Raw genomic sequence first — 17,419 nt, forward strand, 5'->3', positions numbered from 1 at the left:
TCTTCATCCCCTCCATCTGATTCCCAGCGGCCCCTCACCGATGCCGTCTCCTCCTTCTTTGCTGTGAGCTGATACCGTGCATTTGTCTGCTGCTGTGCTGTCCCTGAGGCTGGGTCTAGGAGGATGGGCAGGTTGGCCGGGCCGGTCTGCTGCTGTGCTGTCCCTGAGGCTGGGTCTAGGAGGATGGGCAGGTTGGCCGGGCCGTTCACCCACCCTGCGTCACTGGACAACCACTCGGTTCCCGTTCCCACAGCTTTATGGTACCAGCTGCCTAGTTTGCCTCACTCTGCCCTGTGGCTTCCTCGGACACCCCTACCTGTATTTTCCTCCTGGCAAACTTGGGGGTCACTTTGAATGTTCCAGACTTGCGTGCAGTTCACATTCTATGGGGATTTTGGAAGAGTTGATATTGGATGACACCGTCTCCTGTTAACAACATTGAATGACATTTTATTTTGTGTGAGTGTCCTCCTCAAGGAAGTTTTGTGGTTGTCACGGACTCTAGATTAGGAATGTATGGACCTGGCCGTGAATGGAGTCTCTACCATATGGCATCGCATTAGCTATGCCTGGGGTTAAAGATGAGTTTCTCCTTCTTCCTCTCCTGATTTGTGTGTAAAACATTTGTCTTCCATCTAGACACCTTGGGAAACTTAATCTTAGAACCTTTTCAGTTGAGGCTTTTGGATTTTCTGGGAGGAAGATCGTATTATCTGCCAATGATAATCATCACATTTCCCCCCAGACCCTCAAACCTCTTGTTTCTGTTTTGGGCAGATCTGCTCCTAATGCCCAAATGCCGTCTTTGTCCCAGGTCTGGCCCAGCTGGTTATGGCCCAGCCTGGTGCTGACGGACGGGAAGCCTGGGTCCAGCATCAGGGTGGGCGTTGGGGCCTGTGGCCTCTCGCTGACACCTCTGTGACTTGCCTTCCTGTCATCTGGGCTGAAACCATCCCCAAACCCACATCCACTGTTAAGGTGGGTGAAGGTGGGGGCTCTGTCCAGAGCAGAGGCATGGAGGGAGGATGCCCCCTTATCACCCAGAGGTCTCGCCCCTGGGCCTGTAGGACTTGCTGGGTCTGGGAGCCCAGCCCCGTCCCTCCTGGGTGCTCACTCCCCCCTCCACAGGGCCCCCAGCCATGTTGGATCCTGGTTGTTTCCTGTCGAGATCCCCAGTGTCCCCTGAGGATTCTGGGTGCCCACGGAGACACCAACATCTCAGCAAGGATGACAGGGACTCTGGCCCAAGGAGGGAATGATGTGTTTCTAGAGAACTGAGCCCATCTAGGTGCTACAAAGCATCCCTTGATGGTCTCCTCACTGGGCTCACGGGGCACAGAGGACCAGGCAGTGGTTCAGGTGTGGGAACCCCTCTTCCTTCTCCTCTCAAACCACTGTCTGGTCCTGTCCCATGCTTGGTGGAGAATGATTCTCAGAATGTCAAAGGGCAGAAAAGTCAGTCCCTGGCGAGTGGCCGGCCTCTGCCTGGGATTGAACTTAGGGGACAGAGCTCCTCCATTCAGAAAGCAGGGAGTGTGAGAGGGGGGTTGGCTCCCAGCGCTGTGGGGGTACAGGCATGTGCAGGAGGTGAGGAGAGGTGAGGAGAATTAGCACTAAATTGGCACCTCTCACACCCTTTGCTGTGCATTTTGACAAAGCTTGATCATGCATAGGATGTATGAGGACAGCTGAGCAGATGCCTGAGTGTCCTGGGGCGGCTGTAACAAATGCCACAGACCTGGACCTTTAAATGAAACTTTATTCTGTCACAGTGTTGGAGGCTGGAAGTCTACAATCAAGGTGTCAGCAGGTCCCACAAACTCCAAAGGCTCCAGGGAAACTGCCTCCTCCATCTCATGGTGTTGCTGACAAACTCTGTCTGCAGGTCCAGCGAGTCTGTCCTTTTTGGGGGACACTGGGAGCCTCAAAAGAAGGATGGGGGCAGGGGGGCACTGGGCCTGCTGCTCTCCTCCCCCGCCCCTGCTCTTGGCTCAGGTGCCGGCCCCCATCCCATCCGTGCCCCTGCTCTGTGTTGTTTCAGAGCATCTGATTTACTTATCATTTATTTAGTTCCTCACCGAGGATATGCTTATGGATTTTAGCGAGAGGAAGGCAGAGAGAAGTGAGAGACATCGGTCATTTGCCTCTTGTACGTGTCCCGATTGGGGAATGAACCCTCATCCTAGGTATGTGGTCTGACTGGGAATTGAACTTGAGACCCTTCAGTGTACAGGACGAGCAAAGCATCTCATTTCTTTCTTTTTCATGTGCAAACTGTCAGCTTACCAGTGAAATGTTTCCAGACCAATATTTTTATTAGTTTTATTTTTAGTTAATCCTCACCCAAGGATATTTTCCATTGATTTTTAGAGAGAGTGGAGGGAGAGGGAGAGACAGAGAGAAACATTGATGTGAGAGAGAACCCTGACCAGGGCTGGGGAACCTGCAACCAAGGTATGTGCCCTTGACCAGAATCGAACCTGGGACCCTTCAGTCCACAGGCTGACACTCTATCCACTGATTCAAACCAGCTAGGGCTCCAGCACCAATACTGAGTGTCTTCTCAGACAGGAAACACCATGTTTCTCATCTGATAGCTGGTCTGCTGGTCACCACTGGTCCCACTGAAGAGATAAGCCCTGCCTCCTCCCATGCCCCACCCCAAAGGAGGGCAGCTTCCCCTTGGGTCTGTCTGGGCAGGAGGATAAAGGGGCTCTGAGGGTCCAGGACAGAAGGCAGACAGACCTGGCATGGTGAGGACGCTGCTCAAAGCCCCATCCTCTCCCTTCCCAGGCTGTGTCCCCGCCCCACATCTCCTCACTGGCTCTCCTCCCTGCCCTCTCCCCCTGCAGATGCTGTGGCTGCTGGTCCTGACTCTCCCCTGTCTGGGGGGCTCCGTACCTGTGACCTCAGGTGGGTCCTGACCCCCAAGCCTGACTCTGACCTCTCAGAGGCCGCCCCTGGGCTGGGTGGCGATCCCCCTCTGAGGGTGGCTCTGGGAGGGACTGAGGATGGGGCCATGCTGAGTGCCGGGCAGCGGTGTCTGGGTCCCTGATGGCTCCTCCTCTGCTTCCCCAGATCCTGGCCCAGGGACTGAGCTGGTGGGCATCGTGGGGGGGCATGATGCTGCCGATGGGAAGTGGCCGTGGCAGGTGGGCCTGTGGGTCTTCGATTCAACAAGTTCCAAGTGGAATCTCAATTGTGGGGGCTCCCTCATTTATCCCCAGTGGGTGCTGACCGCTGCCCACTGCATTCGAGGGTAAGTCCCTACTCTGCCAGCACCCGTGGGGGTGGACAATGTCGGGAGGCATGTGATGTGTGTTGGGGGCAGATGCTGGGCTGAGTGGCTGCAGACCCCCCACCAGGATTCAGCTCCCTGGTGCTCCTCTTGCCCACCACAGAGGGGAGGTCTCTGGGCCCTGAGGGGCTGGCCCACTCCCTTCCACAGCCTCTCAGAAGACTTTGGCCTTCTGTCCCCAGGAGAAACCCAGAGACTCGGCACATTAAGGTCCAACTAGGACAAGTGAGACGCTCATACAATGACAGTGTGCAGGTGGCTAGGATCATCCGCCACCCCAACTACAGCCTTGAAAATGAAGGACCAGAAGGTGGGTCGGACGTGGCACTTCTCAAACTGGAGGCCCCCGTGCGACCATCTAACCTCGTCAGGTGGATCCGCCTCCCGCCAGCCTCCTCCGCATTCCCCCCAGGCTCACGGTGCTGGGTGACTGGCTGGGGCCTCATGGGTCCTGAAGGTGAGAACCAGGTGACCCGTGGGAGTGGGAGGAGGAGACTGAGGGCGATGCAGGGGGCGGGCCGGGCTTTACAGAGGAGGCTCAGCTGGGGTCTGAGCTGGGCTCCCTCCGGGGTCTCCCTTGGGTGTAGGAGGCAGACAGCTCGAGAGGAGTCTGTTAAGGAGCGGAGACCAAAGTAGCAAGAGTGAGGCATGGCCATGGGCATCTTTTTAAAATAAATATCACCCAGGGATATTTTTTCCAATAATTTTTAGAGAGAGTGGAAGGGAGAGCAATAGGAAACATCGATGTGAGAAGCATATCGAATAGTTGCCATTCCAGGCCGGGCTGGGGATTGAACCTGCAACCCAGGTACTTGCCCTTGACCAAGAATCAAACCTGGGACCCTTCGGGTCAGTGCTCTCTCCATGAGACACACTGGCCCGGATGCCATGGGCATTTCTCTCCCTCACTCTGCACCAGTCTGTGTCCTCCCTTCCGGGGGTCCCCGTTCTCCCTGAGTCTCGATAGTGGGATGGAGAACGTGGAGAGAGAACTTCAGTGACGTGCTCCAGGATTCACTATTAAATGGACAAAGTCAAATTTGACAGTAGGGGCGCTCACTGTGCCTTTCTTGGGGGAACGCACTTGCTCTGATTTATCCCAATAAAAATTATTTGTGGATAAAAAAATATATATCTCTGTTTCTTTTTGGAGCTTGGTGCCCACAGTGTCAGCCTAGAGATTATCAGCCCATTGGCCTTGAGTGAACCGAGATAATTGAGGTCTTGGGTGACTCCTGGGTCCCCCTGGGGGCACTGAGGCTCAGCGTGTGGTTCTAGAACCCGGGGCCTGTGACTGTCCGCCCCCTCAGGACCACAGGCTCACTGGGCTTCTTCTCACAGAGTCGCTGCTGCCCAAAAATCTGCAGGAGGTGGAGGTCCCCATCGTGGCCGATGAGATCTGTCGGCAGCAATACCTCAGGATCAACAAGGTTATCCAGGACGACGAGCTGTGTGCTGGGAGCAAAGGCCGGGACTCCTGTCGGGTGAGACCCCCAGACTGTGGCCTCCGTCCGTTGCTCCTGCCTGCAGGGGCCCTGAGTACTGACCACCTGTCTCCTCTTCCCACAGGGTGACTCTGGGGGCCCCTTGGTCTGTAAGTGGAGAGGCACCTGGGTCCAGGTAGGCGTGGTGAGCTGGGGGAGCAAGTGCGGTCTTCGCAAATTTCCTGGAGTCTATGCCCGAGTGACATCCTTCTTGCCTTGGATCCACCTTCATATTCATTCCTCTCCTTGAGCCTGGGGCCGGGCAAGGATGCTGCCCATGAGATGAAGACAGGCCCTCCAGGGTGTCTGGGGGACCCTCCCTGCTCCCTCCCAGTGCCAGCTCTTCATTGCACCTAGCGCCCCTCCATCCCTCCCCCCGCCCCCACCTGCTCTGAGATCCTCCTGCCTCAGCACCTCCATCAGCCTCTCTCCCCTGACAGGCAAAAGGGAGAGGCGGGATGTGCTCTGAAGTCGGGCGGGCCCTGCAGGACTCCTGCCTCCTCCCCACCCCCTGTAGCTCATTAAACTGCATGAAAAACTGCTCTGGACTCAGTGCACTTACCTGTGGGCGTGGCCAAGGCGGCCAGTGGGTGGTCCGTGCTGCTGGGGGAGCCCAGGCTTTGGGAGGGGGACCAGGTGGGATGGGCAGCTATGGCTGCAGCTGGAAGAGGGCGACCTGGCAGCTCTCCTGGCTGGGGTGGAGGTGAGTCTGCTGCCCGGGGCTGGAGGCCACAGCCCGGAGGGCCGCCCCAGAGGGTGCAGACAGTCCCTCTTCCTCCTTAGGTCGCAGTCAGTGTGTCATGGAGGCTTTAATGATTTGGACATGGCAGCATGCAAACAGGAGGTGCTGTGTTTCCATGGTCACCGCTGCTCCCTCTGACCTGGGAGCAACAAATCCCCATTTTCCAATGTGATCAACTCCTGGAACCAAATGAAGTGCAGCCTCATTTCCACCAGACCCTCAGTCTCCCATTCTGAGCTTCTTCGGAGCAGGGCGGACCTGCAGGGGCCCTTGACCAGCCAGTCCCCCTCTTCCCCGCCCCACCCTCTGGCTCCCCCAGCTCCCAGGTCCTGGTTGGTTGGAGGCAGCAGAGAGGAGGGTGGAGAGGGGACCCCCATCCCCCCAAGGCCGCTCTCCTGATGCTGGCGCACCTGCTGGAGAGACACTGAGGTGCACAGTCCCCTCAGGCCCCACAGAGCCCCTCCTTTCTCCCTGGGGGGGATGGGCTCGCAGTGGACAGAGGAGCTTCAGTTTCAAATCCAGGGAGTGAGAACAGGCTGTGGAGCACCCCCTGTCCCAGGCAGTGACGTGCACTTCCTGCTGGAGTAGGATTTGGGAGGCATGGCTGGTGCCCGGCTGGGGTGGGTCCTGCACCTGCAGGTTGGGGCCAGGACCCAGGAGGGCCTGTGGAGCCTGAGGCGGCCTGTACTGTGGGTGAGGGGGCTCCATACCCTGCAGCGACAGGCTGGTCCCCAGTCTGATTCTACAATGGGGTGGCGGCCTTCCAGACCTTTCAGTGCCTGGCCCCTTCCCCCGAGGCCAGGGTGGAAAGCCCTCCTCTCTCACTGTGACCCGGACCGGGTCCTTTGGTCCTTTGGGGAGGCCTGGACTCCGAGTTAGGGAGAGTGGAAGCTGGGGGGGGGGGGCGGGGGGAGGGGCCGGCTGATCAGGAGCTGCATCCCCCATGTGTCCTGATGTCTGGGTTCCTGGGAGCCAGGAGCTCTCCAGGAAAGCCTTTTCCTGGGAAAATAAGGCCTGAGACTCAGCTGGAAGGCACACCAGGCAGATGGCCCCTTGGGGATCTCCTCGCCCAGGGAGGGAGGAGGGGGTGACACAGCACAGCCTGGCCCTGTGCCTCGCCTCGGGTTCCAGGTACAGGTTCTGCCTAAGTGACTGCCTGTCCACGGGGCCCTGTGGGTGGGCGGCTGCCAGGTGGTCCACACACATCCAGGTCCCCTGTGCCCCCCAGGAGGGTGTGGGCTGCCTGCCTTGCCATTGGGCTCTGGGGACTCTGAGTCTTTGTGGGACTTTCCTCCCTGGGTGAGGGTGTAGTCAGACCTTTAGTGTTTCCAGGAGTAAGATTGAGGGTCTGAGTGACTCAGAGGCCAGCGCTCTCAAGGGAGGGAGAAGGACCTAGAACTTGGAGTTGGAGGGAAGGCTGGAGTGAGACACGCCTGGGCCTGGGGCTGTGTCTGCAGGCATGGCCACGGGTGGACCAGCAGGACTCTCTCTCAGGTGATGGGCTTAGGGCCTGGGCCCGCCCCCCGCCCCATTTGCCTGGAATCACAGCCTGAGCACCTCCCATCCTGGGCTCAGCAGGAATCAAGGTGGGCGGACCCAGACGCCTGGGCTGCAGATGGACAGGAGGGCATGTTGCCTCTGGTCTCTGAAATCTTTTCTAACTGAGCCTGGGCCTTCAGAGGTCGGTGACACTGAAGCAGCAGGGCTTTGTTCCCCAATAGAGACCCCTGCAGGCCAGGTCATTGCTCATGGGGACCCTAGGGAGGGCCCACACAGGGGTCCTCAAACTACGGCGCACAGGCCACATGCAAATACAAATATTATATTTGTTCCCGTTTTGGTTTTTTACTTCAAAATAAGATATGTGCAGTGTGCATAGGAATTTGTTCATAGTTGTTTTAAAAAAACTATAGTCCGGCCCGCCAACGGTCTGAGGGAAGTGAACTGGCCGCCTGCTTAAAAAGTTTGAGGACCCCAGGCCCACACTCATTGGCTTCTTCTTGTCTGAAGTGACAAGAGACACCTTCAGGGCTTGGAATGGAGACTCCATGCAGGGCCATGCCCTTCCAGGGGGACATCACACCTCAGTCACCACCAGGCTCTCCCCCTGTGTGGTGTCCTGGGGTCACAGTGACAGCCCCCGACTGGGGTGTGTGCTTAAAACAACACAAATGCATCCTCTTACGGGCTGGAGGCCAGGAGACACGATGGTGGTAAAAGTATTGGTGATGTGCAAGCCCCACAGGGGGCAGGACAACCCAGGCCATGCAGCCTGCAGTGAGGACTATTCCTGAGATGTGAGTGACAGCTGGTGTCTGGGTACACTGAGCTCCTTGTGTCTGGAGGCCACGGAGCAAGACGTGCCACCATCTTGGTGGGACTATGACACTGAGCACCAGGCAGAGGCAGGGCTGCTGTGTCACAATGGGGGGCAGGGAAGGTGAGGGCCCTTGCGTGTCCCTTGCTACCCCCTCGTCAATGTGATGGCAGGTGGACACGTGCAGCCACCTGGCCTGAGAAGTCCCTGTGACCAGAGCTCAGCCCCTCAGGGATGGGGGTCTGGGTCGTGCTACCAGGTAAGTCCCAGAGTCCCAGTTAGTAGCAAAGGGTGGGTCCCAGGTGGACAGTGGAGGGGCCCTGTCGGCCTCAGTTGTACCCTGAGCTTCTGCTTCCCAGTTTCCTGGGCAGGGACTGCTCGATGGTCCTGCAGCCGCCTCCTCAGCACACTAGGCAGAAGGCGGTGGACGCTGCCGGACACAGAGACAGGTCAGGTCCCCTTTCAGGGCAGGACTTGATGACAGTGTCTGGGACGCCTGGCAGTTCCTCTGGCTGCCTAGCCCCGGGAGGTGCCTCCTGGCTGGCGCAGGGAGAGGCAGGGGCTGACACTGAGTCCCAGTGGGGCCGTGGCCTGGGTCTCCCTGTAGGCTGGTCAAGGTGTCATCAGCCTGCATTGTGCTCCAGCCTCGCCCTCTGCCCATTACTGCTCCGTCCACCTGCCTCCCGGGTGCCACTCCCTGACTTGTACTGCCATGAAAGCCCATCTTGGTGCAGCTTCCAGGGAGCACCCTGCAGGGGGCAGTGTGCATGGCCTCAGCTGGTGGCAGTGAGGGTGGCCACAGGCCACGTGCCAGGAAGATGGGATGCTCCAGTCAGATGGTGGCGAGCTCCACGCTGTCTCACAGGGTTCAGCGGATTCAGGGGCTGCCCTGTGGATCGAGGGCCCAGCAGCAGCTCTGGGGCTCTGTCTCCCTGGGCTCGCCTGCCTGGGCCCAGAGCTCTGAGGCTTCTTCCAGCAAAACTGCACCCTCTTGGCAGCTCTCCTTGCTCAGGTCGCCGGCCTGGCTGTGCGTTGTGGCTGAGATCTGTGCAGCCAAAGATGGCTGCTGCCCAGTGACAGCAGGTGGCAGGTCCGGGGGAGGCAGCACCAGGGCCCAGCAGCAGCTCCTCGTGGCCTGCTGACTGACCCCCGACCTGGGTGGGCCTGAGAGAGGAGCAGCTCTCTCTGCCCATGGCCCAGCCAGGGGCCCCTGCCTTCCCTTCCTGTGCCCGGGGATGAAGAGGTGCAGAGAGGGTCCCAAGGAGGGTCCCTCCAGGTGAGGATGCTGCTGCTCAGACCCCGGCTTCTCCATCCCCACACGGGACCCCGGCCCCTGGTGGTCTCACCCAGGCCCCTGCCTGCCCCGCAGATGCTGTGGCTGCTGTTCCTGAGCCTCCCAGGCCTGGGGGGCTCCGTGCCCTCGTTCCCAGTGAGTCCTGACTCCCTGTCCCCATCTTCTGCTCAGGCTGCCCAGGCCCCTCAGCGTCAACTCAGGGTGGGCCTCCTTGATTCGTTCTAGGAGAGACTGAGCGCGAGGGGCCCTGCTGGGTCCCTGATGGCGTCCCCTGTGTTCCCAGGGCTCAGCTCATTGACACAGCAGGGTGGCCCCGTGGGGGCGCACAATGCCCCCGCTGGGAGATGGCCTTGGCAGGTCAGCGTCCGAAGGTACAATAAGGAGCTGGAGCTGTGGCAGCACCTCTGTGGGGGCTCCCTCATCCACCACCAGTGGGTGCTGACCACAGCCCACTGCACCCAGCGGTGAGCCACACAGCCCGAGGCCCCCTGGCAGGGGTGGGGGTGGGAAACTCACAGAGGGCTGATGGGAGGGGGGCTGTGGGCAGGGCCCGGGATCTCAGGGGAAAGACACACTTAGTGCAGCCCCAGCCCTGCTGCTGTGCCCAGACTGGCCCTGCCCCGGAGGCTCCTCTGAGAGGCTCCTGGTCCCTCTCCCCGCAGGGAGGACTGGGCAGCCTATGGCCTCAGGGTTCAAGTTGGGCAGCTGAGACTCTATGACCATGACACACTGACAACTGTGACTAAGATCGTCCGCCACCCCAAGTTCAACCAGAGCCTGTCAGCAGAGGGGGGCGCGGACGTGGCCCTGCTGACACTGGAGGCCCCTGTGACGCTCTCTGAGCGCATCGGCCTGGTCCCCCTCCCACCTGCCTCGCTGAGGGTCCCTGAGAGGAAGATGTGCTGGATGAGCGGCTGGGGTTACAGCAGCCTTGGAGGTAAGGCTCAGGGACCCCGCTGGGGGTGTGGACACAGGGCAGCCCGCTGGGGGTGTGGCTGTGGCTTTCCTGACAACACTTTATTCTGGGCAATTTGGGGGAATCCTCCACCTTTTTCTTGTGGCAACATGTGCATAACATTATACATGACATTGGTCAGTGCGCGGTTCAGTGGCGTTCAGCACGTTCACCATGTTGTGCGGCCTCAGCACCACCATCTCCAGAACTTCTCCTCCTCACACACGAAGCCTGGTCTCCATGACACGGTCACTGCCCCCTCCCCAGGCTCTGCCAACCACGGAGCTCCTTTCCACTTCTATGCATTTACCTGTTCTGGACGTTTCATGTAAATGTGAATCATGCAACGTGTGGCTTCCGCGTGTTTGCCTTCTTTCACGTAGCATGACGTTGTCAAGGCCCAGCTGTGCTGTAACCTGTGTCAGAACTGCATTTCTTTTTGTGGCCGAGTCACATTCCACTGGGTGGAGGGAGCATTTTGTTGTCCTTCCTGAGTGTCAGACCGTCTCCACCTTTTGGCTGTTGTGAATCACGCTGCTCTGACCTGTGTGTTCAAGCACAACCAGGGAACCTGTTTTCAAGTCGTTAAAACATTTGTCAATGGCCTTAACTGGTTTGGCTTAGTGGATAGAGCGTCGGCCTGTGGACTCAAGGGTCCCAGGTTCGATTCCGGTCAAGGGCATGTACCTTGGTTGCAGGCACATCCCCAGTGGTGAGTGTGCAGGAGACAGCTGATTGGTGTTTCTCTCTCATCAATGTTTCTAACTCTCTATCCCTCTTCCTTCCTCTCTGTGAATAATCAATAAAATATAGTTAAAAAAAACAAAAACAAAAACATTTTTCAATGACAGTTTCTATTCAATATTATTTTGAATTAGTTTGAGGCGTACAGCATGGTGGTTAGACAATCATATACTTTACAAAGTGTCGTTCCCCCCGATATTTCCATACCCACGGGGCCCCATCCACAGCTATGACCATATTATTGACTATAATCCCTAATCTGTACTTCACATTCCCTGTGACTGTTTGGTAGCTACCAATTTGTTTCTTTTAATCCTTCCTTTTCCCCCTCGGGCTACCACCAGTCTGTTCCCTGATCTATGAGCTTCTTTCTCTTTTGTTTGTTTGTTTGTTTGTTTGTTTTATTCTTTAGTTTCCACATATGGGTGAAATTATATGGTATTTGTCTTTCTGTGACTGGCTTATTTCACTTAGCATAATGGTAAGGTTTCTTCTATATGGCTGAGTAATATTTCATTGTACATACAGGATGGGGCAAAAGTAAGTTTATAGTTGTTCATATGGAAAATAATACAATAATTAATAAATAATAATACAAGAAGAAACTCTGTATTTTGCCTACTCATAACCGTAAACCTACTTTTGCTCCACCTTCTTTGTACCACCATGTTTTTATCACTTGTCTATTGATGGGCACTTGGGCTGCTTCCATATCTTGGCTATTGTACATACGCTGCAATGAACATAGGGGTGCATGTATTCTTTCCAATTATGTTTTGGGTTTCTTCAGATGTACATCCAGAAGTGGAATGGTTGTGTCATAAGGCAGTTCCATTTTTAATTTTTTGAGGAACCTCCACACTGTCTCCCACAGGGCTGCACCAGTCTATGTTCCCTCCAACTGCATGTGAGGGCTCCCCCTTGTCCACATCTTCACCAAAACGTGTTCCTTGTTGATGTATTGATGACAGCCATTCTGACAGGTGGGAGGCGATATCTCAGTGTGGTTTTAATTTGCATTTCTTTAATGATTAGTGACATTGGGGCATCTTTTTCATATGTCTGTTGGCTTTCTGTATGTCCTTCTTTTGCTATTTATATCTTATTTTCTACAATTTAATTTACTGTGGTGACATTGGTTAACAAGATTATAGAGGTTTTCAGTGTGCAGTTCTATGGTACATCATCTGTATCTTGCATTGTGTGCCCATCACCCAAAGTCACGTCTTCTGTCACCTGTATTGACCCTTTTACCCTTTCCTCCCACCCCACCCCCTGTCCTCTGGTGACCACCATACTGTTATCTGTATCTATGAGTTTTGGTTTGTTTCTTTTTCTTGTTTGTTCATTTGCTGCTTTCAGTTTTATATTCCATATGTGAGTGAAATCGTATGGTTTTTAACTTTTTCTGTTTGACTTATTTAATATGCATGATATTCTCAAGATCCATCCATGTTGTCCTAAATGGCTGTATGTCATGTTTTCTGATGGCTGAGGAGTATTCCATTGTAAACATGCATCACACCTTTCTCCAATCATCTAGCAAAGAACACTTCCGCTGTTTCCATCTTGGCCACTGTAAACAATGCTGCAGTGACCGTATTGGAGTATATTTATATATTTAAATATATTTTTATAGATTTCAGAGAGGAAGGGAGAAAGGGGGAAAGAGAGAGAGAGAGAGAGAGAAATATGAATGATGACAGAGAATCATTGATAAGCTGCCTCTTGCATGACCCCTTCTGGGGATCAAGTCTGCAACTCAGGCATGTGCCCTTGAACTGAATTGAACTCGGAACCCTTCATTCCCCAGGCTGACACTCTAGCCGCTGAGCCAGACCAGCTGGGACAAAAGATAGCCTTGCTGGGTAAAGTAGTCTTGGTTGTAGGTTCTTGCTCTTTAGCACTTTAAATATTTCGTGTCAGTCTCTTCTGCCTGAAATGTTTCTGTTGAGAAATTGGTCTTATGGGACCTCATTTGTTAGTAACTGTCTTTCTCTTACCTGATTTTAAGATTCTCTCTTGGTCTTTAACCTCTGCCATTTTAATTATTATGTGTCTTGGTGTGGGCCTCTTTGGGTTCATCTTGTTTGGGACTCTCTGTTCTTCCTAGGCTTGTATGTTTTTTTCTTCACCAGTTTGGGGAAATTTTAAATCATTATTTCTTCAAATAGGTTCTCACCCCCTTGCTCTCTCTCTCCTTCTGGTACCCATCCCTATGGTGCAAACGTTATGCGTTCTGTTGTCCCAGAGCAGCCGTCACCAAGCTTTTGGACCTCACAGACCACCCGTGGTCCGTGGACCACCAGTTAGTGACCGCTGTCCCAGAGGTCCCTTAAACTATCTTAATTTAAAAAATCTTTTTTTCTTTTCGCTACTCTGATTAGGTAATTTCTGCTACCTTGTCATTTAAATTGCTAATTGCACTTTGAGCTTTATCTAACCTGCTATTGATTCCTTCTAGTGTATTCATTTCAGATCTCATATTTTTCATTTCTGACTGTTTTCTCTTATGGTTTCTAGTCCTTTCGTTATGCTTACTGTCTCTCTATTGCAGTCCTCACTGAGCTCATCCACCTTCCGCTACTTTCCGTGAGCATCCCTAGGACCATTTTTTTGAACTCTGTATCTGGTACATGGCTTGTTTCCATTGCATTTAGTTCTTTTTCTGGGGATTTCTCCTGTTCTTTCATTTGGGGCATGCTTCTTTGTCTCCCCATTTTGGCCGCCTCTCTGTATTTGTTTCTCTGTGTTAGGTAGATCTGCTATGTCCCCAGTCTTGGTAGGGTGGCTTTTTGGAGTACATGTCCTGTGGAGCTCAGTGGTGCAGTCTCTGGATTCCCTAAGCTGGCGGCCCCAGGAATGTCCCTGGTGTGAGTTCGGGGAACCCTGCTGTTGTAGTTGAGTCCTGATTGTTGTTGGCCTGTGGTAGGCAGGGTTGACCCTCAAGCTGACTGACTGAATATTGACCTGATCACACTGTATGAGCTGCTGTGAGTAGGCTGACCCCATGAAGCAGAATTGGCCCCAGCAGGGTCTGGTGCCTGCAGAGATCTCCCTTTGAGTGTGCCGCTTGTGGAGCTCATTGGTTGTTCTCTGCTGTGGGCTGGTTCTGGGGCCTCCAGGAAGGCACTGTGGTGCAGGTCAATGTCAGACACTGCCTGTGACCTATCCTGGGCTGCCAGTTAGACGCTACAATGTGATCCACAGTTGGTGACTCCCTCTGCCAGGCCTGGGTGCACCTGGGAGGGGCCAAGCTGCATACTGAGGCTGATTCCCAGCAATACCAAACCTGCGTCAGGACACAAAAGGCCCAAAGCACCCCAAAATCTGCCTCTGCCTGCCAGTTGCCATTAGGCTCAGCCACTGATAGAGCCTCCAGCTAAGCTAGGTGCCCCAGGTATGTCCCTTGTGTGGGTGAGGTGAGCCCTGCTGTGGTAGTTGAGGTGCATGAGGTAGATTCTCTATGAGTTATTTGGTTATGGTGAGTGGTGTTCATCAGGTTGATACAGATTCAAACTCAGTGCCAGTGCTACGTGTGACACCACTTAACAAAAGTCTCAGGGCACACCAAGGCCAGCCAGCACCACCCAGCACCCACCCCCACCAGGGGTCTTCAAACCTTTGCAGTGGGGTAGGGTCTCTGGGTGTTATCAAGGTGAGGCCAGTAGAGTTCCTCAGGATCACAAAGATTAGGATTTGGCAGTGAGGAGGGAGGGCTCTGCACAGTGGAGCTAGTCGGGTGCCTGGGGAAATGGCCCTCGCCTCAGAGACACACAGCTCAGTCTCTCCCTGTGTGTCTCCAACAGCCCTGGAGTCTGCTCAGACCTCCTCCAGAGCTTCTGAGAAAGACTGTGTGGGCCCAGGCTGGTTGCAGCTGGCAGACTCCCCTGCAGGGCATGACTTGGTTTGCTGAGCCAACTGGCAGCCTGGAGTGGTGTGGGGAGGGGGACGTTCATTCCCCCAGGCTGATGCCCTATGGAGGGGATGTTCAACTCAGGAAAGATGGCATCTGTGGGCATGTGGGAGAGGACTCAGCCCAGGATAATGGAAGCTGCCCCTCCAGCCCTCTCCCCAAAGCCATACAACCAATCTCTCCCTGTGTGACTCCTGTCCACTCTGGGCTGCTATAGGTCCACTGGAGCCCAGTCAGGTTGAGTACCTGCCAATGAGATGTTTGTGCACTGGCCCTTTAAAAGGGCGTCCGGGGGCCTGGCAGTCCCCTGTCTCACTCTGGCAAGTGCAGTCCCCACTGAGTTCACAGCCAGATGTTGTGTAGCTCCTCTTCCAGGCACTGGTGTTCCAGGCTGGGAGCTCAGGATGGGGTGGAGACCCCTCCCTTCTCAGAGGGGACCTTTGCAGCTGAGGTGTCCCTCCTAACTCTCAATGCAGCCCTTTCTGTGTCTCCACCCTCCCTACCCTCTCCATGTGGCTCTTCCAAGTGTCCTTAATGAAGGGACTTCTTTTCAGCCAGTCCTCAGTTGATTATTCAGGTTGAGTGTCTATAATTTAGTTGTGATTCCGATTTGGTCCTGGGAGGAGGTAAGTGTCACTTCCACCTACTCTGTCTCCATCTTGGATCCCTGTTTTCCGTTCTTTGGGGCACAGACTAGGAGTGGGAGTACTGGGCCATGTGCTAATTCTACATTTGGTTACTAGAGGGGGGATTTCCTGTTGAGCCTACATGTGTGCAGAGCTGGGGTTTCATGATCAGATTCATGGACACTGAGGACACAGGTGTTTGCTCTGCCAGGCGGACCGGCCCTCCTGAGGCTCTGCCTGGGTCCTCCCCTCGCCCCGTGGGGGTGTGTGGACCTTGATTGTCCTCCTGAGGATGAGCCACTCTGGGAGGGAGAGGCAGGGCTTGTGTTCTCACAGTGCCCAGGTCCCTCAATCAGAATGAAGACCCACCCTTCAGCGCAGGAGTGTCTCCTTCCTGCTGTGATGCATTTCTCTGGGATGAGCCCTCATCCCTTCCTTTTCAAGGAGAACAATCCTGGGATAACTCTCTCCTCAGGCCTGTGGAGCCCACACTGTGGCTGATGAAGTGCTGCGTCCTAGAACTGAATGGGCGTAGTGGATGCTGGGAGCTCAGTCCCAGGCCCGGTGTAGCTGCTCTAGACCCAAGAGTCAGAGCCCAGAAGGACTGGAATCAGTACCTTGTTGTTGGGAAGGAGCAGAAGCCTGGACCAGCCCTGGTTCTCAGCCAGCCCCTCCCCACAGCTCCGCGGCTCTGGCCCTACCAGCTGCAGGAGGTGATGGTTCCCATTGTGGGGAACGAGGTCTGTAACCAGCGCTACCAGAACTCTTCCACCAACACTGGCCAGATCATCAAGGATGACATGCTGTGCGCTGGGAGTGAGGGCCAGGACTCCTGCCAGGTGAGCTCCCCCTGCCCCGTCCTCTGTCCTCCGTCCCCTCCTGGCCCAGGGAATCGGGACTCAGAAGCTCCATGCAGTGGCCCGTGTGGAGATGTCCACTGAGTCCTGCCTCTCCCCACAGGGTGACTCCGGGGGCCCCCTGGTGTGCAGCTTGGAAGGCACCTGGGTCCAGGTAGGGATCGTGAGCTGCGGATACAGCTGTGGTCATCGAGACTTCCCTGGGGTGTATGCCCGGGTGATGAGCTTCATTTCTTGGATCCGGAAGTATGTCCCTCCGCCCTCTGGATCCTAGATGAGCCAGGCAGGGTTCCCATGATGGGGAGACCCTCAATCTTCCTTGTTGACACCCCTGTTCTTTCCCAATACCAGCCTCATCCTCCCACCTCATCCTTCATCTCACCCTCCACAGTGTCATGAGCCTCTTACCCTCGGGGTCCCCTTCCTGTCCTGACTTTGGGGTGGCAGACACAGGAGATGCTCCGCAGGCTGGTGTCTCACAGTAGGGGGGCCAGGACAAGGGGCCTGGGTCCATGGCCTCCTGCTCACCCTGTGATTTTTATTAAACTTGGAAAAGCCAGCTCCAAACCGTGGCTGAGATGGTGGCATGGACTCATCATGGCGGTGACTGAGGGCGCAGTTAGGGCCTCCCTTAGAGTCCCCGGGTCCCAGGTCTCCGTGTTCGGGTGTGAGGAGGTTTCCAGGGCTCAGTTCCCTGTGACGGCATTTCTGGGAGCTCATGGGGGTTATGCTTGTCCCGGTGTCCCTCCCTCCACCCCTCCACTTCCTCTTCCTTCTTTCTCCCCTCCCTCCTTCCCCTGCTTCTTATTTTCCTTTTCTGCTCTTCTATGTTCTTCTCTCTCTCTCTTGTTTCATACTTGTTTCTTCTTAGTTCTCTTCCCTCTTCCCCTCCCTCCCTCCCTTAATTATCCTGGATCACATGTGCCCAGCATGGACAAGGTCTCAGGGGAAGGAGTCACTGAGTGGATTCCTGGGCCCCTGGATCCCACAGGGAGGTGGGGACAGACATAACCACAGCACCGCAGTGAGTGTGGAACACGGTGTGGAGGTGGGTGCTGAACACAGAGCTGGGGGGACACAGGGCGTGATCCAGCCTCGACCTGCCGGGAGGGTTTGACGGGGCTGAGGTGCCAGGCCCAGCTCATGAAGCACCAGCGACGGTGGGCATTAGGGGGAGGGGCTCCAG

The 17,419-nt window shown here is 55.4% G+C and overlaps 2 protein-coding genes across 2 annotated transcripts; both read left to right on the plus strand.

Moving 5' to 3' along the window:
* The first annotated feature begins 3,742 nt into the window (after positions 1–3,742).
* On the plus strand, positions 3,743–5,032 carry LOC102427442 (mastin-like). The gene is made up of 3 exons (XM_023755587.1): positions 3,743–3,755; positions 4,640–4,782; positions 4,868–5,032. The coding sequence occupies exons 1-3, from the start codon at positions 3,743–3,745 to the stop codon at positions 5,030–5,032; spliced, it is 321 nt and encodes a 106-aa protein (XP_023611355.1).
* Positions 5,033–9,210: 4,178 nt separating this feature from the next.
* Positions 9,211–16,507, plus strand: LOC102427752 (mastin-like). Its single transcript, XM_006090759.1, has 6 exons — positions 9,211–9,263; positions 9,426–9,599; positions 9,798–10,063; positions 14,731–14,741; positions 16,045–16,215; positions 16,337–16,507. Exons 1-6 carry the CDS (start codon positions 9,211–9,213, stop codon positions 16,505–16,507), a joined length of 846 nt encoding a protein of 281 aa, XP_006090821.1.
* The last annotated feature ends 912 nt before the right edge of the window (positions 16,508–17,419 follow it).

Source organism: Myotis lucifugus, unplaced genomic scaffold (assembly GCF_000147115.1).
Source record: "Myotis lucifugus unplaced genomic scaffold, Myoluc2.0 scaffold_81, whole genome shotgun sequence".
Lineage (NCBI taxonomy): Eukaryota > Metazoa > Chordata > Mammalia > Chiroptera > Vespertilionidae > Myotis > Myotis lucifugus.

Excerpts from the sequence above, each read along its gene's own strand:
- LOC102427442 (XM_023755587.1), top strand. Across the intron at positions 4,783-4,867 it reads AAGGCCGGGACTCCTGTCGG|GGTGACTCTGGGGGCCCCTT; the intron begins GTGAGACCCCCA and ends CTCTTCCCACAG.
- LOC102427752 (XM_006090759.1), top strand. The coding sequence starts at position 9,211 with ATGCTGTGGCTGCTGTTCCTGAGCCTCCCAGGCCTGGGGGGCTCCGTG. Across the intron at positions 9,264-9,425 it reads CTGGGGGGCTCCGTGCCCTC|CTCATTGACACAGCAGGGTG; the intron begins GTTCCCAGTGAG and ends CCCAGGGCTCAG. Across the intron at positions 16,216-16,336 it reads AGGGCCAGGACTCCTGCCAG|GGTGACTCCGGGGGCCCCCT; the intron begins GTGAGCTCCCCC and ends CTCTCCCCACAG.